Raw genomic sequence first — 21,604 nt, 5'->3', positions numbered from 1 at the left:
AGCTGCTTGAGAAATGGAAAAAAATTAAAAGACAGGGACGGGAAAAAACTAAGCCCTCTGCACCCTCTGAAGAGGAGGTGTTAAAGCCCAAAGTGCGAGCAAAGGGTTACCCTGATTTGGCAAAGAACAAGTGGGAGGTCCCAGACCCCATTTTTGATTGAAGGGCTGGCTCTGTCTTTGAGGTACGGTTAATAAAGAGAACTAGCCCCAGAGACAGACGCCCTTTTGTGCCACTTACCTTGTACTTGGATGAGAAAGTAAAACATGTTTTGGCTCTATTAGACACAGGAGCTGAGGTAACCATTCTGAATGGCAATCCCAGTAAATTGTCTGGTCCCAGAGTTTTGGTCAATGGTTATGGGGGAGCAGAAACTGTTGCAAAAGCCTTTAATGTAAAAATGTCAATTGGTGAGGGATTGCCTTTCACAGCAAATGTTTTGATTGCAGATATACCAGAGTACATCCTTGGCATGGATGTGTTGTTGGGCAAAAGTGTGACTACAGATTTAGGCGAATTTGTTTTTGGCAATCGAAAAATCCATGTGAGAGTTGTTAACCCTGTTGTGGTTGGGCATGCCAAATGGTCCCCCTTGCATTTACCTCCTCCTGCTGACCCAGTGTGTGTGAAACAGTACCGGTTGCCAGGAGGACATAAAGAGATTGGTGAAACTATTGAGTCATTGGTGAAAGCTGGCATAATGAGGCCGGCAGTCAGTCCATTCAACTCGCCGATCTGGCCTGTTCGCCGCCCGGATGGGGCATGGCGTCTGACAATTGATTACCGCATTTTGAACAAGAAGGTGCCGCCCTTAGCTACGGCGGTGCCAGACATCATTACTCTGATTGAAAACCTTACAAGAGAAGTGGGTGAATGGCATGTGGTCCTTGACCTGGCCAATGCATTTTTCTCCATTGATATTGACACTGAATCACAAGACCAATTTGCTATCACTTGGGGAGACAGACAGTTTACCTTTACTAAATTGCCCCAGGGGTATGTGCATAGTCCCACTCTGTGTCATGGATTGATTGCCAGGGACTTAAAGATGGTGCAATTGGATAATGTATTTATTGCTCATTACATTGATGACATCATGCTGACCAGTGTTGAGAAAGAACATGTAGAAAATGCTGCTGAAAAGTTGATCACACACATGCAAAATCGGGGGTGGGCCATAAATCCCAAAAAGGTACAGGGGCCTGCTCAAGAGGTGAAATTTCTAGGTGCAATCTGGTCTGGGTCAGTTAAGAAAATTCCCGACCCGGTAATTGATATGGTTCAGCAGATGGCTCCACCAGCAGATAAAAAAGAGGCACAAAGATTCATTGGGTTAATGGGGTTTTGGAGAAATCACATACCTCATTTAAGCCTGATACTGAAACCCATTTACAAAGTCACCAGAAAGAAACATGACTTTACATGGGGCCTAGAGCAACAGACTTCCTTCCAACAGGCTAAAGATGCATTGCAAAATTACATCACGCTGGGGCCCCTGACAAAAACTGATCCTTTTGAATTGGAAATTCTTGTCTACAATGACGTGGCTGTGTGGAGCTTGTGGCAAAAGCAAGGACATAAAAGAGTGCCACAGGGGTTCTGGTCAAGGAAACTCACAGATCCTATGACAAGATACACTCCTCTTGAGAAACAAGTTGCTGCAGTGTACTGGGCTCTAGTTGAAACTGAAAGAATCACAGGCGAGCAACCAGTGACAATTTGCACAGAAATTCCAATCATGGGCTGGGTGCGTGACACTGCTGCAAATGGGAAAAGTGGCAGAGCACAAGACGCCACTCATGTCAAATGGAAATGGTATTTACAGCAACGTGCGAAAGCTGGCCGCACAGGGGTTTCCAGACTGCAAGAACAAATGCTGGAGGCAGTAGATCTGGATGCGATGCCTGAACCAAACACCCATGTGGCGTTGCCAGAATCTCCCTTCAAAGTCGCACCAGCCTATGATACATTGACAGAAGAAGAACAAAAGTCTGCATGGTTCACGGACGGCACGGCAAAGTATGATAAAGGGCAAAGACACTGGCAAGCTGTCGCATTCCAGCCCCATCGAGAAACACTGCTAATGAGAGAAGGTGTGGGAGGATCAAGTCAGTATGCTGAACTGCAAGCAGTGGCCTCCGTGATTGAACAGGTGACGGAAACAGAGACTGCATACATATACACAGACAGTTGGGCCACATATCAAGGCCTGACACATTGGGCACCGGCATGGAGAAGAGATGGTTGGCAAATCAAGAACACGCCGATCTGGGGAGGGCCAGACATCTGGGAAGAGATGTGGTGCAAAGGTGAGAGGTGCAAAATCTGCATTGGGCATGTCGATGCACACATGCCCCCTGACACCTCACTGGCTGCCCTGTTCAACAATGAAGTGGATCAGATGGCAAAGATTCGCCCAGTGACAACACCGCAAGAAGCTGAGGTGCTGCAAGGGATGGCGGATTGGGCACACCAAACCTCAGGGCATCTAGGGCAAACAGGAACTTACCAATGGGCAAAAAAGAGACAATTGCCCATTACCATGGATCAAGCCAGACAAGCTGCCTCCCAATGTTCCGTGTGCAGTGAAGTGAAGCACTACCCTCTGGAGAGGAAGCCACAAGGCCCTTTGAGAAGAGGTGAAAGAGCTGCTAGCGTATGGCAAGTTGACTACATTGGCCCTTTACCGCCCGAGAATGGAAAGCATTATGTGTTGACCATGGTAGACACATACTCTGGACTATTATTAGCTTATCCAGCCGCCCATGCAGATCAAAGGGCTACCTTGCAAGGCATGGAATACCTCATCAGATACTATGGCATCCCGGATGAAATCCAATCAGATCAAGGCAGCCATTTTGCTGGACACAATGTGCAAGACTGGGCACTAGAGCAAGGCATAAAGTGGACACTGCACATCAGCCGATACCCAGAATCCTCTGCTCTGGTGGAACGTAGCAATGGGCTGCTCAAGCAACAAATAAAGAAGCTGACTAAGACTCACACTCTCAAGGGGTGGTCCAAACATCTGGCACATGCACTGTTTGAACTGAACAATCGTCCACTGGGAAATCGCCAGACACCCTTTGTGAGACTGACAAGTGAGAAAGTGGAATCTACAAAGACTCTTGTTGTGTGGAAAACTGACAAAGAAGCTAAGCTGCCTGTACAAGCCACTGCAGGCAGCATTGGACTTGATCTATCTACCTGTGAAGATGGTGTTATACCGGCGGGGCAAACCAAATCCATCTCGCTGGGTATTGGCATCAAATTGCCGGCTGGCACTTATGGACGCATTGCTGCACGATCCAGCCTGGCAAAACAAGGCATTGACATATTAGGAGGTGTGATTGATCCTGATTATAGAGGGACTGTTTCGGTACTTTTACATAATGCTGGTGCATCTGCAGTACCATTAACCAAATATGACCGAATTGCACAATTGATTTGTGAACAAGCAGTTGTCCCCCTAGTAGTAGAAAGCAAGCAATCTCCAGACACTACATTGAGGGGGGAAGGAGGCTTCGGTAGCACAGGAAAAAAGGTGTGGGTGCACCATCCTAACAAAAAGCCTGAGGCTGGGGAAGTGTTAAGTCAAGGTGTTGGAAGTACTTATGTTGTACTTTTGCATAATTCTGATGTGCCTGTTTATATTCCCGCTACTAGGCTCACACCACGAACGTAGAGCAGTATGAAGGGGATGGGACTTGCCTTGCTGTGGGTGCTCCTGGCCTGCCAAACCAACGCTTTCTCTGTAAAGAGTGGGTTATTGCAAGACACTACATGGACTCTGAGAATCGCATGCACTACACCTGATGCTCCAGTCCTGCGTGATAACTACAACCGCACCGTAACCTGTGAGAAAAGTGTTACAAATGAGTATCCACATGGAACTGCAAGAGTTCTAGATTGGCACATTGTTGGACACCTTTTATCACTAACTCATATGACTGGCGCCTACGAGATTTTAGGTCCAAAAGTTTCAGTGAATGGATCAAATAATTTGTTTGATGTTTCATGTTTCTTTTGTCCCAAGAACTGCAACGAGTGTACTCGCCAAGATTTTCTGGACTATAACTTAGCCACATGTTCTTCATATAATTGTACGTTGAAACAGCCTATACCAGATGGTAGTATGGTGTTTGTATCAAAAACCAATATTGTACTTGGTAGGCATCCCACTTGGAGGATGGTGTTTTTCAAATCTCACAAAGAGGAGTTGGTAAAACTGCTAGATTTTCCAATAGTAAGACAACATTTAAATTGCAGACATGTGATGCACGCTTCCATTATTTCAGAGGTACACTTAGACATAGACTTGTCACGGGGCAATGTCTCCTTAGTACTACCAAGCTGCTATAAATGGAGTCAATTTCTATGGCCCATCACCAAATTGCGCGTAGCTAGGGGTTTAGATTCCTTGATTGCGGGTGCAGCGGGAGTGGGAACGGGGGCTTTAAATGCTTTTGACATAGAAACTGTGCGCAACAAGTTAGCCACTATGGGTTCTGATGCCAGCGGCGCTATAAAACTTCTGGCTCAGTGGGGCCCATTGATAAGTCCTACCCTGCGCAACACTGCTACAAGTATTGGCAACCATTGGAAGTGGCAGAATTTCAGCTATGAAGACATTTTCTCTGCCATAGGACAGGTCAACAAAACTGCTAAAGACACACGATGTATTTTATGGCAAACTTTGCTAAATCAGCAGGTGTTAGCTTTCCGCTCCGAATGGGGGCGACTATCTTCAACCCACTGGCACACAGAGCTACAGTTACCAGCAGACATATGGATTAAGCCGCTTGCTTTTGATTGCATGAATAACACCTGCCATGCGTTAATGCAAGTGAGTAGGACCGCTTATGCTCTAGAAATATGGTGCCCTTTTATAGTACTGCCTATGAAAATCAATGGTTCCTGGTGGGTTCCGCAAATACGAGGGGAATGGTTAGACAGCCAAAACTACACCATCCACAGTCACACCTGCATGCCCTGGGATCAGGGGTGGGTGTGTCCCCTAACTGGGAGGGTTCCGGACCCATGTATACATCCCGTAGCAGGGGAGTGCACCTGGATGCAATACCACATAAATGGGACTGACATCTTTCAGATAGATCAGCATACAGCTTGCGTAGTTACTAATCATTCCTTGCTTATTAACAATTATAGGTTATTAGGGAATCCTCAAGTATTTTGTGTAGATCAAGTTGTGACTATCCTAGACATTGTTACTCATACCCTATATTCTCTAACCCAGTGGTCTCACACTACTCTGCATGCTGAGCTCACGCATTTGCTTAACTGGACTCTATCCTATGGAGTGATTACTGCCCGGCTTCAAGCTATTAGACAATTTGCTCAAACTGCTTGGAAAGATTTCCAGACGCTAGCTACCTCAGTTATTTCTGCAGAGTACAAGCTAATAATAGACAGAAACCAATTAATCAAAACTGCTGACCATCTGCAATCTGTTACTACTCACCACTGGTGGGATATATTCACTGGATGGTCTCCCTCCTCCACTAAACTGCTTAATATAATACTGCACCCATTGCTGTGGTTGCTGATTTCCCTAATATTCATACTTATCGTCTTCATTGGACTCTTGCGCAAAATGTCTTTCCTTTATACTAGAATGTCTGCGCTAGAGAAACGCTTAATTGGCCTACAGCACACTGTGCATGCTTCCAGATCATGGAACTGAGTCAGCATTTTCAGGCCTCACTTCGAAAGGGGTGGAATGTAGTGATAAGCTGCTAGGCGCTTGCAGTAACCTGCATTTGCACTAACCCACTGAGCTATCTTGTGTGTATTAGAGCCTATTCGAAGCGTGGAGGAAAATGCTGACATCAACCAGGACTCTCAAACTGGGTGAGCCTGCATGCTTGCAAGGGGTTAATTGCAAAGGCCTTTTTTGAAGACATAAAACATCGTGCTTTAGCAAGAGGCTCCATGCAGTTCGTGGGAGCCAGGCATTGCTTTGCCCGTCTTCGCTCTGCAAGTCAGGTGCACTGATAAGACAAGAATGCAAAGAAACAGTGCCCGAAGCCTGGGAGCCAAGACTGGCTGTTTCCAGTCTTGTAACTTTCCAAGCAAAAAACATGTTTACTGCCAGGAGGGAAGAGCCTAGAAGCTTCTCGAAGAGCTGACACGTCATGATGATTGACGTGCAGCTCCTAATAAGAGAACTATACTTGGACCAGGGAGGGGGGACTCATCCTGGACTGTTGGAAAGACGTGCGTATCAAGGACAGTGCCTGGACGACCAGCTGTGCGCTATCAGGGCCGAGGCTCCTAACATCACATCCCTGCTCTGGTGTAGGACTGTGGGGGCTTGGCCAGTCCTCCCCTCCTCTGCTGAGGAGTGCCGGGCACCAGATAGCGGCGAGGGTCCTGGATGTGATCAGATCGTATCTTCATCTACATTTCATTAGGAGCGTAAGACCAAATAATTGCATATTCATCTGTGATTGATAATTGGCATTATATAGCTTGCACTCTCTATTTCCACATTATTATAAATTGCTGCTTAGTTTTCATTAGTCATTGTAGATAATAAATGCAAGCATCATATTCTGTGTGATTGGCTTTTTTCCAGACTGAGTTCATCGTGCTTCTTAAACCTTATTTGTGTGGGAAGGTAATTAGGAGTGATTTACTTTGCACAAAGGGCTGGATCCCAGGGAGGTGCGGGTACTGTTTATCACTACACACGGTCCTTGTGTGTCCACCGGAACTCCACTTTTAAGCATAAAAATATCATTTCGATTGAGTGGGTTGATGCAATCCTGGCCTTTTACCTTTACTTTGCATTGCTTTAAAATGGAAGTAGGAATAGCCTGGTTCATTAATGGGTGAGTATTAGATAGCTGCTCCCCAGGAATCCGTGGTTTTAAAATGTTGACTTGTACTTGATTGCAGATTTGCATTAAATTTTGTCCTGGCCTCTCAATCTGGCAGAAGTTTGCATACACATTTGGTGGCAAAATCAAAAATGCATGTTTCCCTTTACACAGGACACCATGACGTAGTTGGCATTGACTTACAGAAAGACATTACTGGAGGTTCAGTGTGAGACTACCGAAGCACCATTTCGTTTGGTAAACATGTGAGTAGCATACAATTTGAATGAGCCTTGAGATTAGGTTGATATACTCTAAGGGCGAGTGGGTGTCTGATCAGTGACTAATGACAAAACATGTTTTCCTAGTGTAAAAAGGTTTGATGTCATACTAAAAATGACAAATAAGATCTGTCATGAAAAGAACACTAATCCAGCTATACCTAAAATAGGTAAAAAATAAAAAAAGAGTATAAGAATACTACTGAATGTGCAATAAGCACAAGGACACAAAATTAGTACCACATAAGTAACGACATACATCTTCTGTAAAAACCAGAATATGATTCCAAACTGAAAACTATGTTGTCCCTAAACATGCTCTCTTACATTTTAAAGTGATAGAACTGCATCTCTCCCAGGGGTACAAGGTGGCCATATGTCTTCCCAGGACTTACATGCTGCCCTCTCAACTACTGAAGTATGTATTTATCCATTCTAGCACATTCCATGAGTTGATATAAGCCCCTATATTTTTTCAAACACTGACATAACACATGTATAACTAAATCAAAAACAAACCTCTGGATTTAGTGAATTGTTCTCCGATGATTTCGTAGAAAGTAAGATGTGTGTGAAGCCATCTTGCTTCCGTACAACAATGTCTCTATAACGATAAGCACTTTCTGTTTGTCTCACGCTGAAACGCAGTCGCTTATCAAAAGGTTGATCCCTTCTTTCCTCGAATTTTCGCTTGCTACTTGACACGCCCGTTACAGATGTTTGCATATTAACGTTACCATTTGCTGTTAATGCTTCCAGAAGAGAAGATGTACCTGTAAAGAGTTGCAGACAATCAGTTATTGTATAATGTTAATTATCTCCTTTCAAGAACTTAATTGTATTACAGTCAATGCCTTTGCATTTCAACATATTTATATTCAATCTCAGGCTTGATAAAAGAAAAATATATAACCAATAAATCGGCCATCATGATTGGTGGCAAGGTTGTGGGGTTCAGCCCTGATGTAACAGACAAGCATACGTAGCTAGTCAACCTTTCTTCTACAAGCACAGCCTACTAGCCAGCACTGTGTCGCCAGGGGCATAATACACTATCTGCCACTGTCTCATTGAGTGACCTGTGCTCGATTACTTTTTCCCCGTTGTCATAGGCCTAATGAGAACGCTACTACACCTCTCCACAGTGTGGCGCTAGAAGGAACACATGCGGCCCATGCACAGGATTTTGTCCGAGAGGAGTGCCTGCTGATTTATGGATGTGTTAAAGCTTCTGCAAGCTTCACTCACATTAGCATCAGTTTGGCAGGTAGACAAGCTATGGTCATCACTCTGGAGAAGGCACGGGAACTGGTTTCAAATACCACTTCGGCTAACACCTTTTTAGAATTGTCCTTGTTTTTATCAATCTTGGAATTGGTCTCGCATTTTTAAAATGTAATTTATTACAGAACTGCAGAAGTCAAACAACTGCACTGGTGTCATGAGCAAGGCAGCATGCAACCAATTCCCCTGCGAACATCCAAGGTGCGAGATGTCCAACCAGGTCTAACCATTCCTGCTCATCACTCATTGCCATGTTTCAAACTCCATTGCCATCCAAAGCAGGTGTCAGCATATTAAACATGTCGGTAGTACCACATCCATTCCACTATTTAGCCGCTAATGGACTCTAATGACTTTTACATTTTATTTTATGGATTTTATTTTGTTGCATTTGTAAAATCAAAGGTTAATCCGCAAGCGGTAGAAACAGGAACAGACAGGTGATGCACTCATTATAGTGGTAAGGGTGTTATAGGCAATACTGTAAAGTGCTCACAGTTCGGTGCTCCATCAAGACGCATGCCATTTTTCCCCCTCTAATGAAACAGACACTTTAAAAGCCATGCTCATTTTAGTGCTGGATTTCTAAAATGTCTAAGTGCTCAAACTACCCTCCCCTCAGTCACCGCCTCTCCCGTACAATTCACACCTTACAGCAACTTGACCCCATGTAAAATGGTGCAAAGTGCTAACAGAGGCAGTATTAAGCACTGGGCAGAAGGTTAACGCTTTCATCAAAACAGTCACCACAAGCCAAAATGTAAAGGTACTGTAAAAAAAAAAGGCAAAAGATAAATTGCAACCCAAACTGTAGAACAGATTTAATAGGAATGTCATAATAAAGAGACACATTACCAATATCATCTTACCTAAACACAATGTTGGCTGTGCAATCTGGTTGACGGAGGGTTGATTTCAAATGACTCAATGCACGGGGAGACAATCTCTAGCTGGGAAGTCAGTACACAGAACCCCTCGGCCAGCCAAGCCCTAACGGTAAATGTTGCTGCAAGTGTGCATAAGCACGCATACAGTACAGTAAGCAGTAAAGGGGAGGAAGGATAGCTCAGGGGCAACGCGTTTGTCTTGTAAGCAAGACAACGCAGTGCAACACAGATAGGAATCCCACGCTTCAAAACCACTCCGGGTATTAAGAACGTTATAATTATCTCTAGTATTAGTATATTTTTTATTTACATTGCTTGAAGACATCAAAACAAAAGCACGGAAATACATTAGAAAAAATGTCAATTTAAAAAGGTGATGTGGTAATCAGAGTGTCGAGTGCCTGCTTGTTACCACCTCTCCTCTTCAATGTGGCCACACCCTGCACCTTTCCTCATGGGATCCCGTCAGGCATCAACAGCTGGGAGAGTTGAGTGAGGGGGAGGCAGAATGAGCTGGAGTTGAACAAAGCTTTTGCATAAAATATCAGAGCGGGGGTACAATGAGAAGTGTACTGTAGATGTATGTGCTGTATGTAGTACAATAGAGTTTGCCCCCTGCATTCAATATGCAACATAAAACCAGGAGGGGATATATAAAAATAACAAGTGATACTGGACAAATGAACACAATCGCAGGTGCTCATTTCCCACAACCAAACAATTAGAAGTATATTAAAACACATGCAAGTAACTGAAAAGCAAAATAATAAATACTTCATAAACGCAGCAGGTGTAAATAAAAGAAGTTACTCACAGTAGTGACTACCTTACTCCTAGACCATAGTCGCCTTTCCTCCATATTTTTGGGACATTCCGTCCTTGGAGACGGGACCGGAGCACTTTTTGAAGCATCAAAAATACGACTGTACATTTATTTTTACGTGGGGCCACTGCGCGTTGCTGTAGCCCCGCCTAGTGCATCGCCTTCAGTCTTTTTCTATCACCAAAGTCGAAGGACACTTAAGCAATGAAAGGTAACTTTTCAGAGGGGAAGGTGGGCGGGCGTATGGAGGAAAGGGGACTATGGAATAGGAGTAAGATAATCACTACAGTGAGTAACTTTGTTATACTCCTACTTCCCTTCCCCTTTCCTCCATACTTTTGGGAGATTCCCAAGCACTAAATCATGAAACGGGTGGATGGAAATTTAATTACAGAAAAAGGTCTTTAGGCACTGCTTGCCCAAACTGAGCATCAGCCCGGGAACTGAGATCAAAGCAATAGTGCTTACAGAAAGCCAAAGGAGAAGCCCTTGTGGCCGCTTTGGCAATGGTCTCCCATGGAACATATTTCTGAAAAGCAGCAGCTGCTGCTTTCCCTTACACCAAATGTGCGTAGACACTCTTTGGAGAAGGAAGGCCTTGTACTGAATAAGCTTCCGAGATACACAAAGCAATCCAATGTGAAATGCAAGCCCTGGAGGCAGGAGTGCCTTTAGCATTACTAAAGGTCACAAAAAGTTAAGAGCCTCTAAAGTCGTATGTTCTTTGAAGGTAAAACTTTAGTGCCCTCCTAATATCCAAATTATGGAGGACTCTTTCTGCATCTGATGCCGGTTTTGGAAAGAAAACCGGCAAGGAAATCGACTGGTCAATGGGGAAATCAAACACAATCTTTGGAAGGAAAGAAGGATGTGTGCCTTATGAAAAGTCAAGCAAGTCAAGAAAGGATGCGCAATAGAAAGGGCTTGTAATTCACTTATTCTCCTGGCCGATCTGACCGCTATTAAGAAGGCCACCTTTCAGGTGAGGAACTTGAGGTCCATTCTAGCCAGTGGCTCAAAAGGTTTGTGACAGAGCGGTGAGGACAACATTAAGATCCCATTTAGGGCGAGGTGGCTTGATCGGAGGGAAGAGATGAAGAAGCAGAGCAAAGGGTCTCTTTATGACTGGATTTGTCAAGAGTGAAAGAGCAATCGTCTGTGCCAAGGTAAGCCCCAATGGCAGACAAATAGGTTCTGCACAAAAGAATATGGATGCATGTGGCCACTAGATGTGATATGAACGACAAGACACAGGCAATTGAAGCTAGAAGAAGGTCAAGCTGTTCGGCAAGGCACCAGTGACAGAATCAAAGACATTTGCTTTTGTATTGAGCTTGTGTTGAAGGCTTCCAAGCCGCATGAATTATACGCATATGGTCTTCTGAGAGACTAAACTGCGCAAGAGATCTGAACTCCGGAACCATGCCACTAAGCTGAAAGATTGTGGGGAGGGATGCCACGCCAGTTGACTTTTGTGGTGCAGAAGATTGTGAATCTGCGGCAACCTGATCGGATTGTGTATTGACAGATGCTGAAGTTCCGAGAACCAGAACCTGGCTGGCCACCACAGAGCTGGGAATACAGTGCAGTTGCTGGCACTCCTGAGTTTCAAGAGCATCCGATGAATCAAGGGCAGAGGAGGGGAGGTGTACACCTGCATGTTGTCCCACGAAATATCAAGAGCATCCCCCAAGGAAGATGGAGCGAGTCCCACCATGGAACCATATCATGGAAGCTTCCTGTTGGCTGATGTCGAGAACAGGTCCACTGTCAGAGTGCCCCACTGCGAGAAAAGGTGGAGAAGAACTTTCTCGTTCATCTCCCAATCGTGGTTCGCCACAGACTGACAACAGAGAATCTGCTGCAATATTGTTCCGCCCGGGAATGTGCACTGCCTGCAGCCAGATATTATTTTGCACCGCCCATTCCCAAATCTGAATGGCCAGGTCCACAAGTGGCAGAGCCCTGGTACCTCCCTGTTTGTTCACATAGAACATCGCCACCAAATTATCTGTGCGTACTCTCACTACCTTGAAGATGGAAGGCAGAAAAGCTTTCAACGCCAGAATTATTGCCAAGACCATGAGGTAATTTATATGAGACCTCCTGTCCTGGGATGTCCATACATCGAAAACCTCCAGATTCAATGTAGCCCCCGGCCCAGCAGGGAGGCCTCTACCGTTATTGTGACTTGAGCCGAGGGCTCCCGAAAGGAGGCTCACACGAGAGGTTGGAAGGATCTGACCACCATTGAGATCTGTAAGCAAAATCGGGGGAATTGCAATCAATTGGGAGTCTGGGTCTGAAGCGTGGGGCCACCTCCTCCTTAGCACTAGTTGTGTGCGTCTCATCCTTAGCCTCGCCAGAACACATGAGGCCATCAGACCCAGAAGCCTTTGAAGCACCAGGCTGACCTATGGGATGAATTGAGAAATAGGCGGCAAGAGAAATCCTGTCCTCGTTTAGAAAAATCTTTGCTTTGATGGTATCCCAGGGAAAACCTAAAAAATTGAGGTCCTGGTAAACCATCACACGACTTCTCCCAGGTCACCGACAATCTGAGTTGGAACAGTAGTTGGATGAGGAGCTGAAGATGGTTTGCTGCAGTCTGCGGACAGTGACTCCGAAATAACCAGTCTTCACAATATGGACAGAAGTGGATTCCCTAGAGCCCAAGGAACGCTGCAATAACCGCCATCATTTTTGTAAAGTCCAGTGGTGCTGAGCTCAGACCAAAGGGGAGGTCTCGGTACTGAAAATGTTCCATTCCTGTTGATACATGAAGGAATTTAGTATGTTGAGGCCATATTGGAATATGCATGTAAGCATCTTGGAGATCTATCACTCTGAGCCAATCGTCGTCCTTCAGAAGGGTGGATCTGATTGGGCGTGATCATCTTGAATTTTCCTTGGGAAGGTTGAAAATGGACAGCTCTAGGATAAAGCGCAGGCCAGTCTGGTTGGGTTTGGGCACTGTGAACAGACGGGAGTAAAAGCCCTCCCCTTGTTGCGATGGAGGGTCATGCTCGACCGCTCTGAGGTCCAGGAGCACCTCGAGTCAGAGAGGGAGACCCGGTCTGTTAAAAAGGGGGATGAGAAGGGGGAGGGGGAGTGCTGAAGGGGTAGCCAAAAGTCTGCTCGGCCAACGGACAAAACCTACTGGTTGTCTGTAGTGGTCCTCCAATCCTCCAGATGAGAAGAAATCCGTCATCCCACCAGGGCCTTGTGGGACTGATGAAAAATATCATTTTGACGACTTATCGGTGGCAAAGCCACCTGTGACAGAAGGGGAGGCTGAGGCCTGGGAGAAAAAAACTGCTGCATTGCCTTTGTTGCTTGCGCAGAGGCCCACTGGAAGAACGATCTGGTTGGGTTGACTTTCGGTCCTGAAAACCTCTGACACCCAAAAAAGATGTTGATTGGGTGTCAGATTTGTAAGGATAGGACGGTTTGGAAGGAGCAGGTTTTGCTAAAACAGACAGACTTGGCCATTAGCGTAATTGCTTTTGTTTTATTGAGCTCCTCATCTGTGGAGGAAGGGTAGGTCAAGCACCTTTTCTTGGACTTCCCTTGAAAACTTGATAGCATGGAGCCACTTCTGGCAGGAAACATCAATTCTAATCATGAGGCCTGAAGGCACTCATCCCCAAACACAGATCCCAAACTCAAAATAAATGGATACACCCCAGTAGGGAATGAAACCAGGAGATAGCTTGCAAGTTGAACAAAGTTTATATCAGGTAAAAGATGCATGCAGAGAACTCTGTTGCCCGAGCGCGCTCTGCCAAACAATACAAAAACAGCACATTATAAGAACATTTTTCGTCATCAGTGATAGACCGTATAGGTGATGAATACTACATGGTAATTGGTTCACTTTATGGATACATTATAGACTATACTGGGTTGATGCAGCTTGGTTGGTGCTGGGCTAGTGCTTCTCGCAGCACGTGGGTCCGCAGGGCTCATCTGGGAGGGGTGAAGGTTAGAGGCATCGGGCACAGACCAGCTAACTAATCTCTTTATTCTGACAACATACAAAAAGGCCAGAAACAACTAATCAACATTAAACTGACATTTAGTGGAGGTGCTGTAAAGTTAAACTAACAACTATATATCCAGTTTATACTTTGCCCTTCAGGAGCAATAAAACAGTGCCTTAATCCCAGCGCCCACAACAAAAGGGTTTGATCTACTTGGTGCCTCATGACACAGATTGATAGGTTTTGTTTCTTCTTTGGATATATGGTACAGGGGTACTTAAAGTTGTGGTGGGTGCATGCTCTTGTCACTCCAGGAGGTTAGATGTGTATCAGCATCAAAGGGACAGAGGGGCTTCGTGGGTGGTGGGTGCGAAGGTGGGGGTTGAGAGGGCACCAGCATGTTTGTGGAGATGGGCGAGTACACAAGTCAAGATCCAGCCCGGTCACACATAGGGGATTGAGCTCAGAGGAAGAGAAAGATACAGGCGAGTCACAATAATACATGGCTGTACTTCTGTGAGAAAGGAGCTTGTGACGCGCAGACAGGTGAGGAGGTGAAGGGGTGTCTCGGCTGGCAATACGTGGCGCTGGACAATGGGAGAGATGGCCTTTTAGAGATCATTGTGCAGCCTAGTAAAAAAAATGGAGTCCTGGTGTGGCATAAAACGGAGTTTGTATGTGTCATCCAATGGCTTCTGCCCTCTGTCATCAGAGGACAGACAAGGGGATGTCTCCGTGCGATGAGATGAGCAATAGATCCATTCCACGCAGAATGCACAGGGGGGCCAAAGAGACCCTTCCTCCCTTACAGGCCCCAGGCTGACGTATCCACATGATGGGCCGCTGCCTCCAGCAGATCTTGAGCCAACACCCCGTCATCAGAAAAACCCTCCTTGAAATCCTCTAACTTCTCTTGAGGAATACAGTCCTGAAATTCAGATTATTCCTTCCACAACTTGAGGTTAGCTGTCGCGAGTATCACTTCGGTTTGCCTGGCGTAGCTGAAGCTCTGCATTGGCAAAAATTGGCAAAAATAATTCCCAATACCATCAAGGATCGTGTCTTCTTTAGACAATACCGGCGAAGCGGTGGAAGGCGGCGGCTTAGATGGAAACTTGCCGCTGCCACTATAGTAGACGAAGTAAGTGGCCAAGAAACCAAGGGGATGTCTTCAGATGACTGCAGCTTAACAGGCATCAATATTCCTGTTAATGTGATGCCCCATATGAGGTTTCTCCCAAGTTTTTCAGGCTTCTGCGAACACGTCCTTTTGTAGAAAAAGACCAGAGTGCTCTTGTGATTTTAACGTGAGGCCCCCCCGAGAGAGCTCCCTCCTGCGAAGCTGGGGGTTCGGGAGTTGGAATTTCTAACAATGCCATCAAATCGAGCACTCTGTCATGGAAAGCCCCGATAGAAAAGAGTGTGTCCTCATTGTCTTCATCCGTGTGCCCCTCGTCCTTTTTGGCGAGAACTGAAAGCTGTCCCAAAGCGTGAGGTGGATCAGGCACCTTTTGCTCTGGTGGCTGTACAACCAGAGTTGATGTCACCGGAGATAGAGAAGGCACCAAAGTCAGGGGAAGCAGTTGAGGAGGAGGCCCTGTTGGAAGCAAAGAAGGCAATTCCAGTGCATTCTCAGGTAGAGGAGAAGCAGGCTGAAGCTCAAGAGGCTTAGTGTAAAAATCCTTGAAGAGATCCTCAACAAAGTCCTAAACTGAGGCGTGGGCAGAGGCCTATCTGAGGGACCGTAGCCCCATGACTCCATTGAAGTGGGCTGCCAAGATGGCCCACCCATGGCTGGATCAACATAATGCAGAGGAGCCAATGTTTGAGGATGTGAAATGGTTGGCAGAAGAGGAAATCCGAATCTATTTTAGCCCTCTGAGTACAGGCTCTGCTGAGGTTCCCTCACAAAGACTTTGGACTTCTGCCCAGCTTCTTTGCTCCCTCAGCAGGACCGGTAGGAGTTTAGCCCCTTTGAGGGGAACCTCAGGCTGACGCCAGGTGTCAAAACCCCCCCAGGGTGGGGGCCCTCAGTCCTGCTGGTCTTCTTTCTAGCTCCTATTTGCGGAACCTTGGGAATGACCCCGGTATGTTAGCCCCTTTCTGGGGAACCTCAGGAAAAATCCTGGTACGTTTAGCCCCTGACTGGGAAATCTCGGGAGTTAGCCCGGTACACTTAGCACCTTGAAGGTGAACCTTGGCGACTACTCCGGTGTGGCTAGGTAGTAACTTACAACTTGAACCTTTGCCCACTGCATGTATTAAAATAACTAGATTTGCTTTGTAAAGGCGACAGTCTGTATGTGCAAACGTACTGCTGACAAAATGGGGCACTTTTCCAAACTAATAAACCGATCTTTTGAATATGTTTATTCAGGTTTCTTTTAACGATACATATTCATCCAGACTAATAAACAATATAACAAGAGGTATAAATACTGTGTGTCTTGCATGTGAAAACCCACACACTTTTACAGCTTGTTTTTAATTGAATGAACATTCTATTTTTACAACAAAATGCAGATAATGAAACTGGGTGTAGTCTTCTAGCACAGAGCAGTGTGCGTTGCACATTCCATAAACAGTAAAAGCAGAGAAATGTGTAAATGACATTTAAATCATTGTGAGTTCAGCAATGCCCTGCCAAATAAATCCATTTTGAACTAATTACAGCTTTTCAACAGCAACACAAGTGTGTGTATGTAGTTGCAACGTTAAACCAAGTAGTTAGTAGAATACATATGTTCAGACCAATAGCTTGCTCGTTTTTCAGAGCATGCCTGCATCAACAATGCAAGAGGTTCATAAACAAAAAAGGAAAAATTCATGTTAGACATTACTCAATGTAAAAAATAAATATACCAATTTCAAATGAAACAAGGGAAGAATTGCATGTAATCACAACATGAAAATATATTTTTTTAACTTAAATTTTATTAGCATTTATAAAGAAAGCCAGACATTTTCAGTATAACAAACATGTGTAACCCACTTTGGCAAAAATAGTCTAGATCTCCCAACCCCCCCGCCCGATCAACCTCCCCCTCCACTTCCACTTCCCCCAAAACCCCTCGTCCGAATCAACTTTTGTTCAATGGTGCAAGTTTCCTCTATCGTTGTCTCAGATCCGAAGGTTCTCATATTGTCTGTATATATCCCTTGTCGGCTCCCCTCCGTGCCCCCACCCAGTCCTCCCCATTCCGCCCTTCCCCATTCCACTCCACACATATATGGGATTAGTCTACGTGGCTGTCTTTCTCCAGCTCCCATTTGAGCAGTAGGGCAGACCACTCAGCATGAAATCTCTCCATTCCATCATTCACCACCGCAGTGAGCTACTCCATTACCATCATGTTTTGCACTTTTCCTTCCCATATCACTTTCGTGGGGAGCGTTTCGTTTTTTCAACATTGGGCTATGGCCAGTCTCCCCGCTCTTAATATGGCTTCTCACATCTTCCCCATCTTTTTGCGGGAGCCCTAGTAGCAGCTGCAGTGAGTCTAGATCCAACCCTATCAACGTCGCATCTTCCATCCAGCTCAACACTTCTTTCCGAAACACTTGCACCTTGAGGAATTACCACCACATGTGGGCCAGGGTCCCCCGGAAATATTTTGAACAGTTTCACTGGGTCTCTGTGCCATCCCATTAGCAGTTTAAAGTTGTGTTCTATTGTGGAGGTGAACTACCATCCCTGGAAGACCACTTTATATATACATGCCTACTCCTCCTTGGTGATCTCTTCACCCACTAACTCCACCCAATATCTCTAGAAGGTTTGCCTCCCCTGCAAAAAGGTTTTGTTCATAACCTTGTATAGTTTGGACAATATACCCTTCCTTGTCGCAGATTGATCCTGGACTTTTTCCACTGGTGTTAGTTCTCTAGCCGCCCCTTCCCACCACTTCTTGTCAGTCAGGATACCCTTAACGCGAGGATATTCAAATAAAGAAATTGAGTCCCCTCCCAGTATATCCCACACCTTACCCCATTCATGGAAGCTCCCATCCTCAAAGAATTGTCCCACACTTTCAAGCCACTCATCTGACCACCTCGGCGAAGGTGCAAATCCCTGGACCCCCAACCCAAATGGCGGTCCCCGTATGGAGGACATAGGGGAGGGCCACCAAGTATAACCCCATGCATCTCTAGATTCCTGCCAGACTGAGCAAAAAACTCCCAGTGTGGGGTGGGACTGGCTACATTCAGGTATAAATCTGATCAGGGACCAGAAGTAGTCTCTGACAGTCAGAGGGTGCGCTACAAGATCTTCCAAGTAGGTCCAATAAGTCCTCTGATCATCCCTCATATGTTGCAGCATGCCCCTGGTTTATGCCGCCTTATAGTACAGGCGGATATCCGGAAACCCAAATCCCCTCTTATCCCTTGGAAGTGTAAGAGTTGCCATTTTCACCTTTGGGGTCTTGTTGCTCCATATTAATCTATGGAGCTTTCCTGTAACTTCTAAGAAAAACTTATCCGGGAGCAGGCTCGGGATGGATGCAAATAAATATAGCAGTCTGGGGAGGACGTTCATTTTTATAGAAGTCATCCTTCCATACCAAGTCCGTATCAAAGGGAGTCACTTCTTCAGGTCAGCTGTGAGTGGAGCACGGAAGGGATTATAATTAGCTGCCACCGATTCCTTGTCACCCATATGCCAAGGATCGAATGCTTCTCTGGTTAATCGTCATGCCCTCGTAGCTCTTTCGTTCCTAGGAGGGGACCATGTGCCAATAGCGGCAGGATAGCAGATTTTCCCACGTTAATTTTGAGTCCTGAGAGGCAGCCGTATTCCAAAATCTGTGCCATTAGCGCTGGAAGGGAGACCTGTACATTTGTGAGATAAGCCAGTATATCGTCAGCAAAAGGCAACATTTTGCATTCAAGTTCTCCCCTCCACGATACCCTTGATCGGTTCATTTATCCAAATTGCAATCACCAGCGGCTCCATGGTGAGGGCGGGGACATCCCTGCCTGGTCCATCTCCGTAAGTCCCCCATTTATCCGAACCTTTGCCCTGGACCCATTATATAATTCAGTCACCCATTTCAGAATACTTTCTCCCAGCCCCATCCTCTCCAGAACCATAATGAAAGGCCACTCAACCCTTTCAAAGGCCTTTTCTGAGTCCAATGTCACTAGACCTGCATTTGGCCCACCCACTTGTGCCCCGTGCATCAGGTTGATAGTCTTCCTGATGTTGTCTGATCCTTGCCTTCCCCTGATAAATCCCACCTGGTCCCCATGCTCTGGAAGTGGCATACCCCCCTCCAGTATTGTTCCTAGGACGCTCACTAGTATCTTCACATCACCGTTGAGGAGAGAAATGGGCCTATAGGAGGAGCATCTAGTGGGGTCCTTCACTTCCTTTGGGATCGCAACAATAATTGCTGCCATCATCGTGAGGGGGAGGGGTTCGCACTCCAAGCACGCATTGAATACTTTTACTAAACACAGGGCTTTGAATAATTTATAAAAGTGTTATCATGAACCCATCTTCCCACGGGGCGGTCCCCGTTTTCATTCCGGCAATAGCCGGCGTGACTTCCTCTATGGTTATGAGATTCTCTAGGGTTTTTTGCTATCTCTGCGGGGAGCCCTGGGATTTGTAGCCCTTCCAAAAATTCATTGATTGGAGTCTTATCCCCTGTCCATTCCGACGAATACAGGGTTCTGTAGTATTCTACAAATTCACTCCCTATACTCTGGACGTCATGTATGCATCTATTATCCTCCGTCCTAATGGCCCCGATGGTCCTTTTTCTCCTCCCTCAATCTCCATGCCAGGAACCTATCTGCTCCGTCCCCCCCGCCCCCCTGTGATAATTCCGTTTCAGGAACAGGAGGTTTTTTTTATCTGTATCCTGTGTCAGTATAGCTTTCAGTTGTGTTTTGTATTGTCAGAGCTCTTTCGCTTTGGCGGGCGAAAAATATATTGCTGTGGGTACCTCCAGGTTGCATCACTTCTATTTTCCTACAGAGCTTAACCTCCTTCGGATCCCTTTCTCTATTTTTCTCAGAGCCTATTCTCATCAGGGTCCCTTGTATGGTTGCCTTGAAAGCATCCCAGACCGATTGGATGCCCACCTCCCCTGATGCCCATAAGAAGTTCCTGCTTGACCGCTTTATCCTTTAGCAGGAGGTCATTGCATTTCCAATTCCCTGGGGACTCTTCAGTCTCCCCATATCAACCTGAATTACTACCATATCATGGTCCGAGCACAGAATCGCTGTTACTCGTGATTGCAAGATCTGCTTTTTTAGGATCACGTCCACCAAGATAAAGTCAATGCACAAGAAGGAGTCATGGACCGCAGAGTAGAAAGTTAATGTAATACGTGATAAGATTCACTCATCTGCCTTTCCTGAGCAACAAACCTTGCTGCGGGCCTCGAATCACACTTGGTCGACCTTTCCCACCTTCTTGAGGAGGTAGAGCGTGCAGTCAGCAAACTTAAATCTGCTTCCCCCTATGATGCCATTCCTCTGAGGATTTTGAAAGATAGCTCTCCTCACATATCTACTTGGCTGACAGAGGTGGTTAACAACTCCTGCCGATTCGGCTAGATTGCGCTGGTGCTTAAGCAGGCAGTCGTTATCCCACTCCTGAAGCAGCCCTCATTAGATCCCTTATCCCAGGCTAATTTCAGACCGATTTCTTTACTCCCATTTTGTATGAAACTGATGAAATCCCTTGTATCCCCTCTGCTCATGTCCTTTCTGCTGGAGTCTTCGTCTTTCCTCAACTCCTTTCAGTCAGGGTTCCGTCCGGGGCGGGGGGCCGAGAGTGTTCTGATTTCCGTGTATGACTACCTCTGTCGATTGGCTGATGAGGGTGGAACAGGCGCTCTTATTTTATTAGATCTTTCGGCTGCATTTGATACCGTAGACCACCTGGTGCTACTGGATCGTCTGGCTGTGGCCGGGCTGTCTGGCCAGGTTTTGACGTGGCTTGCCACTTTCTTGGCTGACCACAGTCAAATACTGACTCTTGCCTCCTTTTTTTCAGCAGCTACTATTCTGCTTTGTGGGGTCCCTCAGGGATCGGCCTTGTTTAACATCTATATTCATCCTCTTGTTTTGCTCATCTGCTCCTTTGGCTTCACGTGCTACTCCTATGCTGATGATACCCAGATCATCGTCCGGCTGGATTCTTCCCAGCCGGACCTCGCATCTCAGCTTATGAGTTGCCTGGCGGCCGTGTGTTGGTGGATGGGAAGCAATTGGCTGAAGCTGAACCGGGACAAGACTGAGGTCCTGGTGGTGCACCCCCATGAGCCCCCCAGCGCGCTGTCACCGAGCCTGCTTTGTCCTTGTTGCTGGCCTTTTGGCCCAGTGAGCTGGGGACGTGCCCCCCTCCGGTTTTGGAGGTAAAGAATTTAGGAGTAATTTTCTCTGCATCATTGTTGATGAACGGCCAAGTTGGGGCTATTTGTAAGGCAGGCTTTTTTCTAACTGTGCGTCCTCCATAAAGTGTTACCGCATCGCCCAGCTCGACTTAGG

The 21,604-nt window shown here is 46.1% G+C and overlaps 1 protein-coding gene across 1 annotated transcript in view; it reads right to left on the bottom strand.

Moving 5' to 3' along the window:
- Positions 1-21,604, bottom strand: part of CDYL (chromodomain Y like) — a 585,270-nt gene that overhangs the window by 254,829 nt on the left and 308,837 nt on the right. Inside the window, exon 3 of the mRNA XM_069613448.1 lies at positions 7,641-7,894. Coding sequence (XP_069469549.1) covers positions 7,641-7,894 — 254 coding nt within the window. The remainder of the gene's footprint in view (positions 1-7,640; positions 7,895-21,604) is intronic.

The sequence above is a fragment of the Ambystoma mexicanum genome, chromosome 5p (genome assembly GCF_040938575.1).
Source record: "Ambystoma mexicanum isolate Mex_15411 chromosome 5p, UKY_AmexF1_1, whole genome shotgun sequence".
Taxonomy (NCBI): domain Eukaryota; kingdom Metazoa; phylum Chordata; class Amphibia; order Caudata; family Ambystomatidae; genus Ambystoma; species Ambystoma mexicanum.
This window is presented reverse-complemented; position numbering and strand designations above follow the sequence as displayed.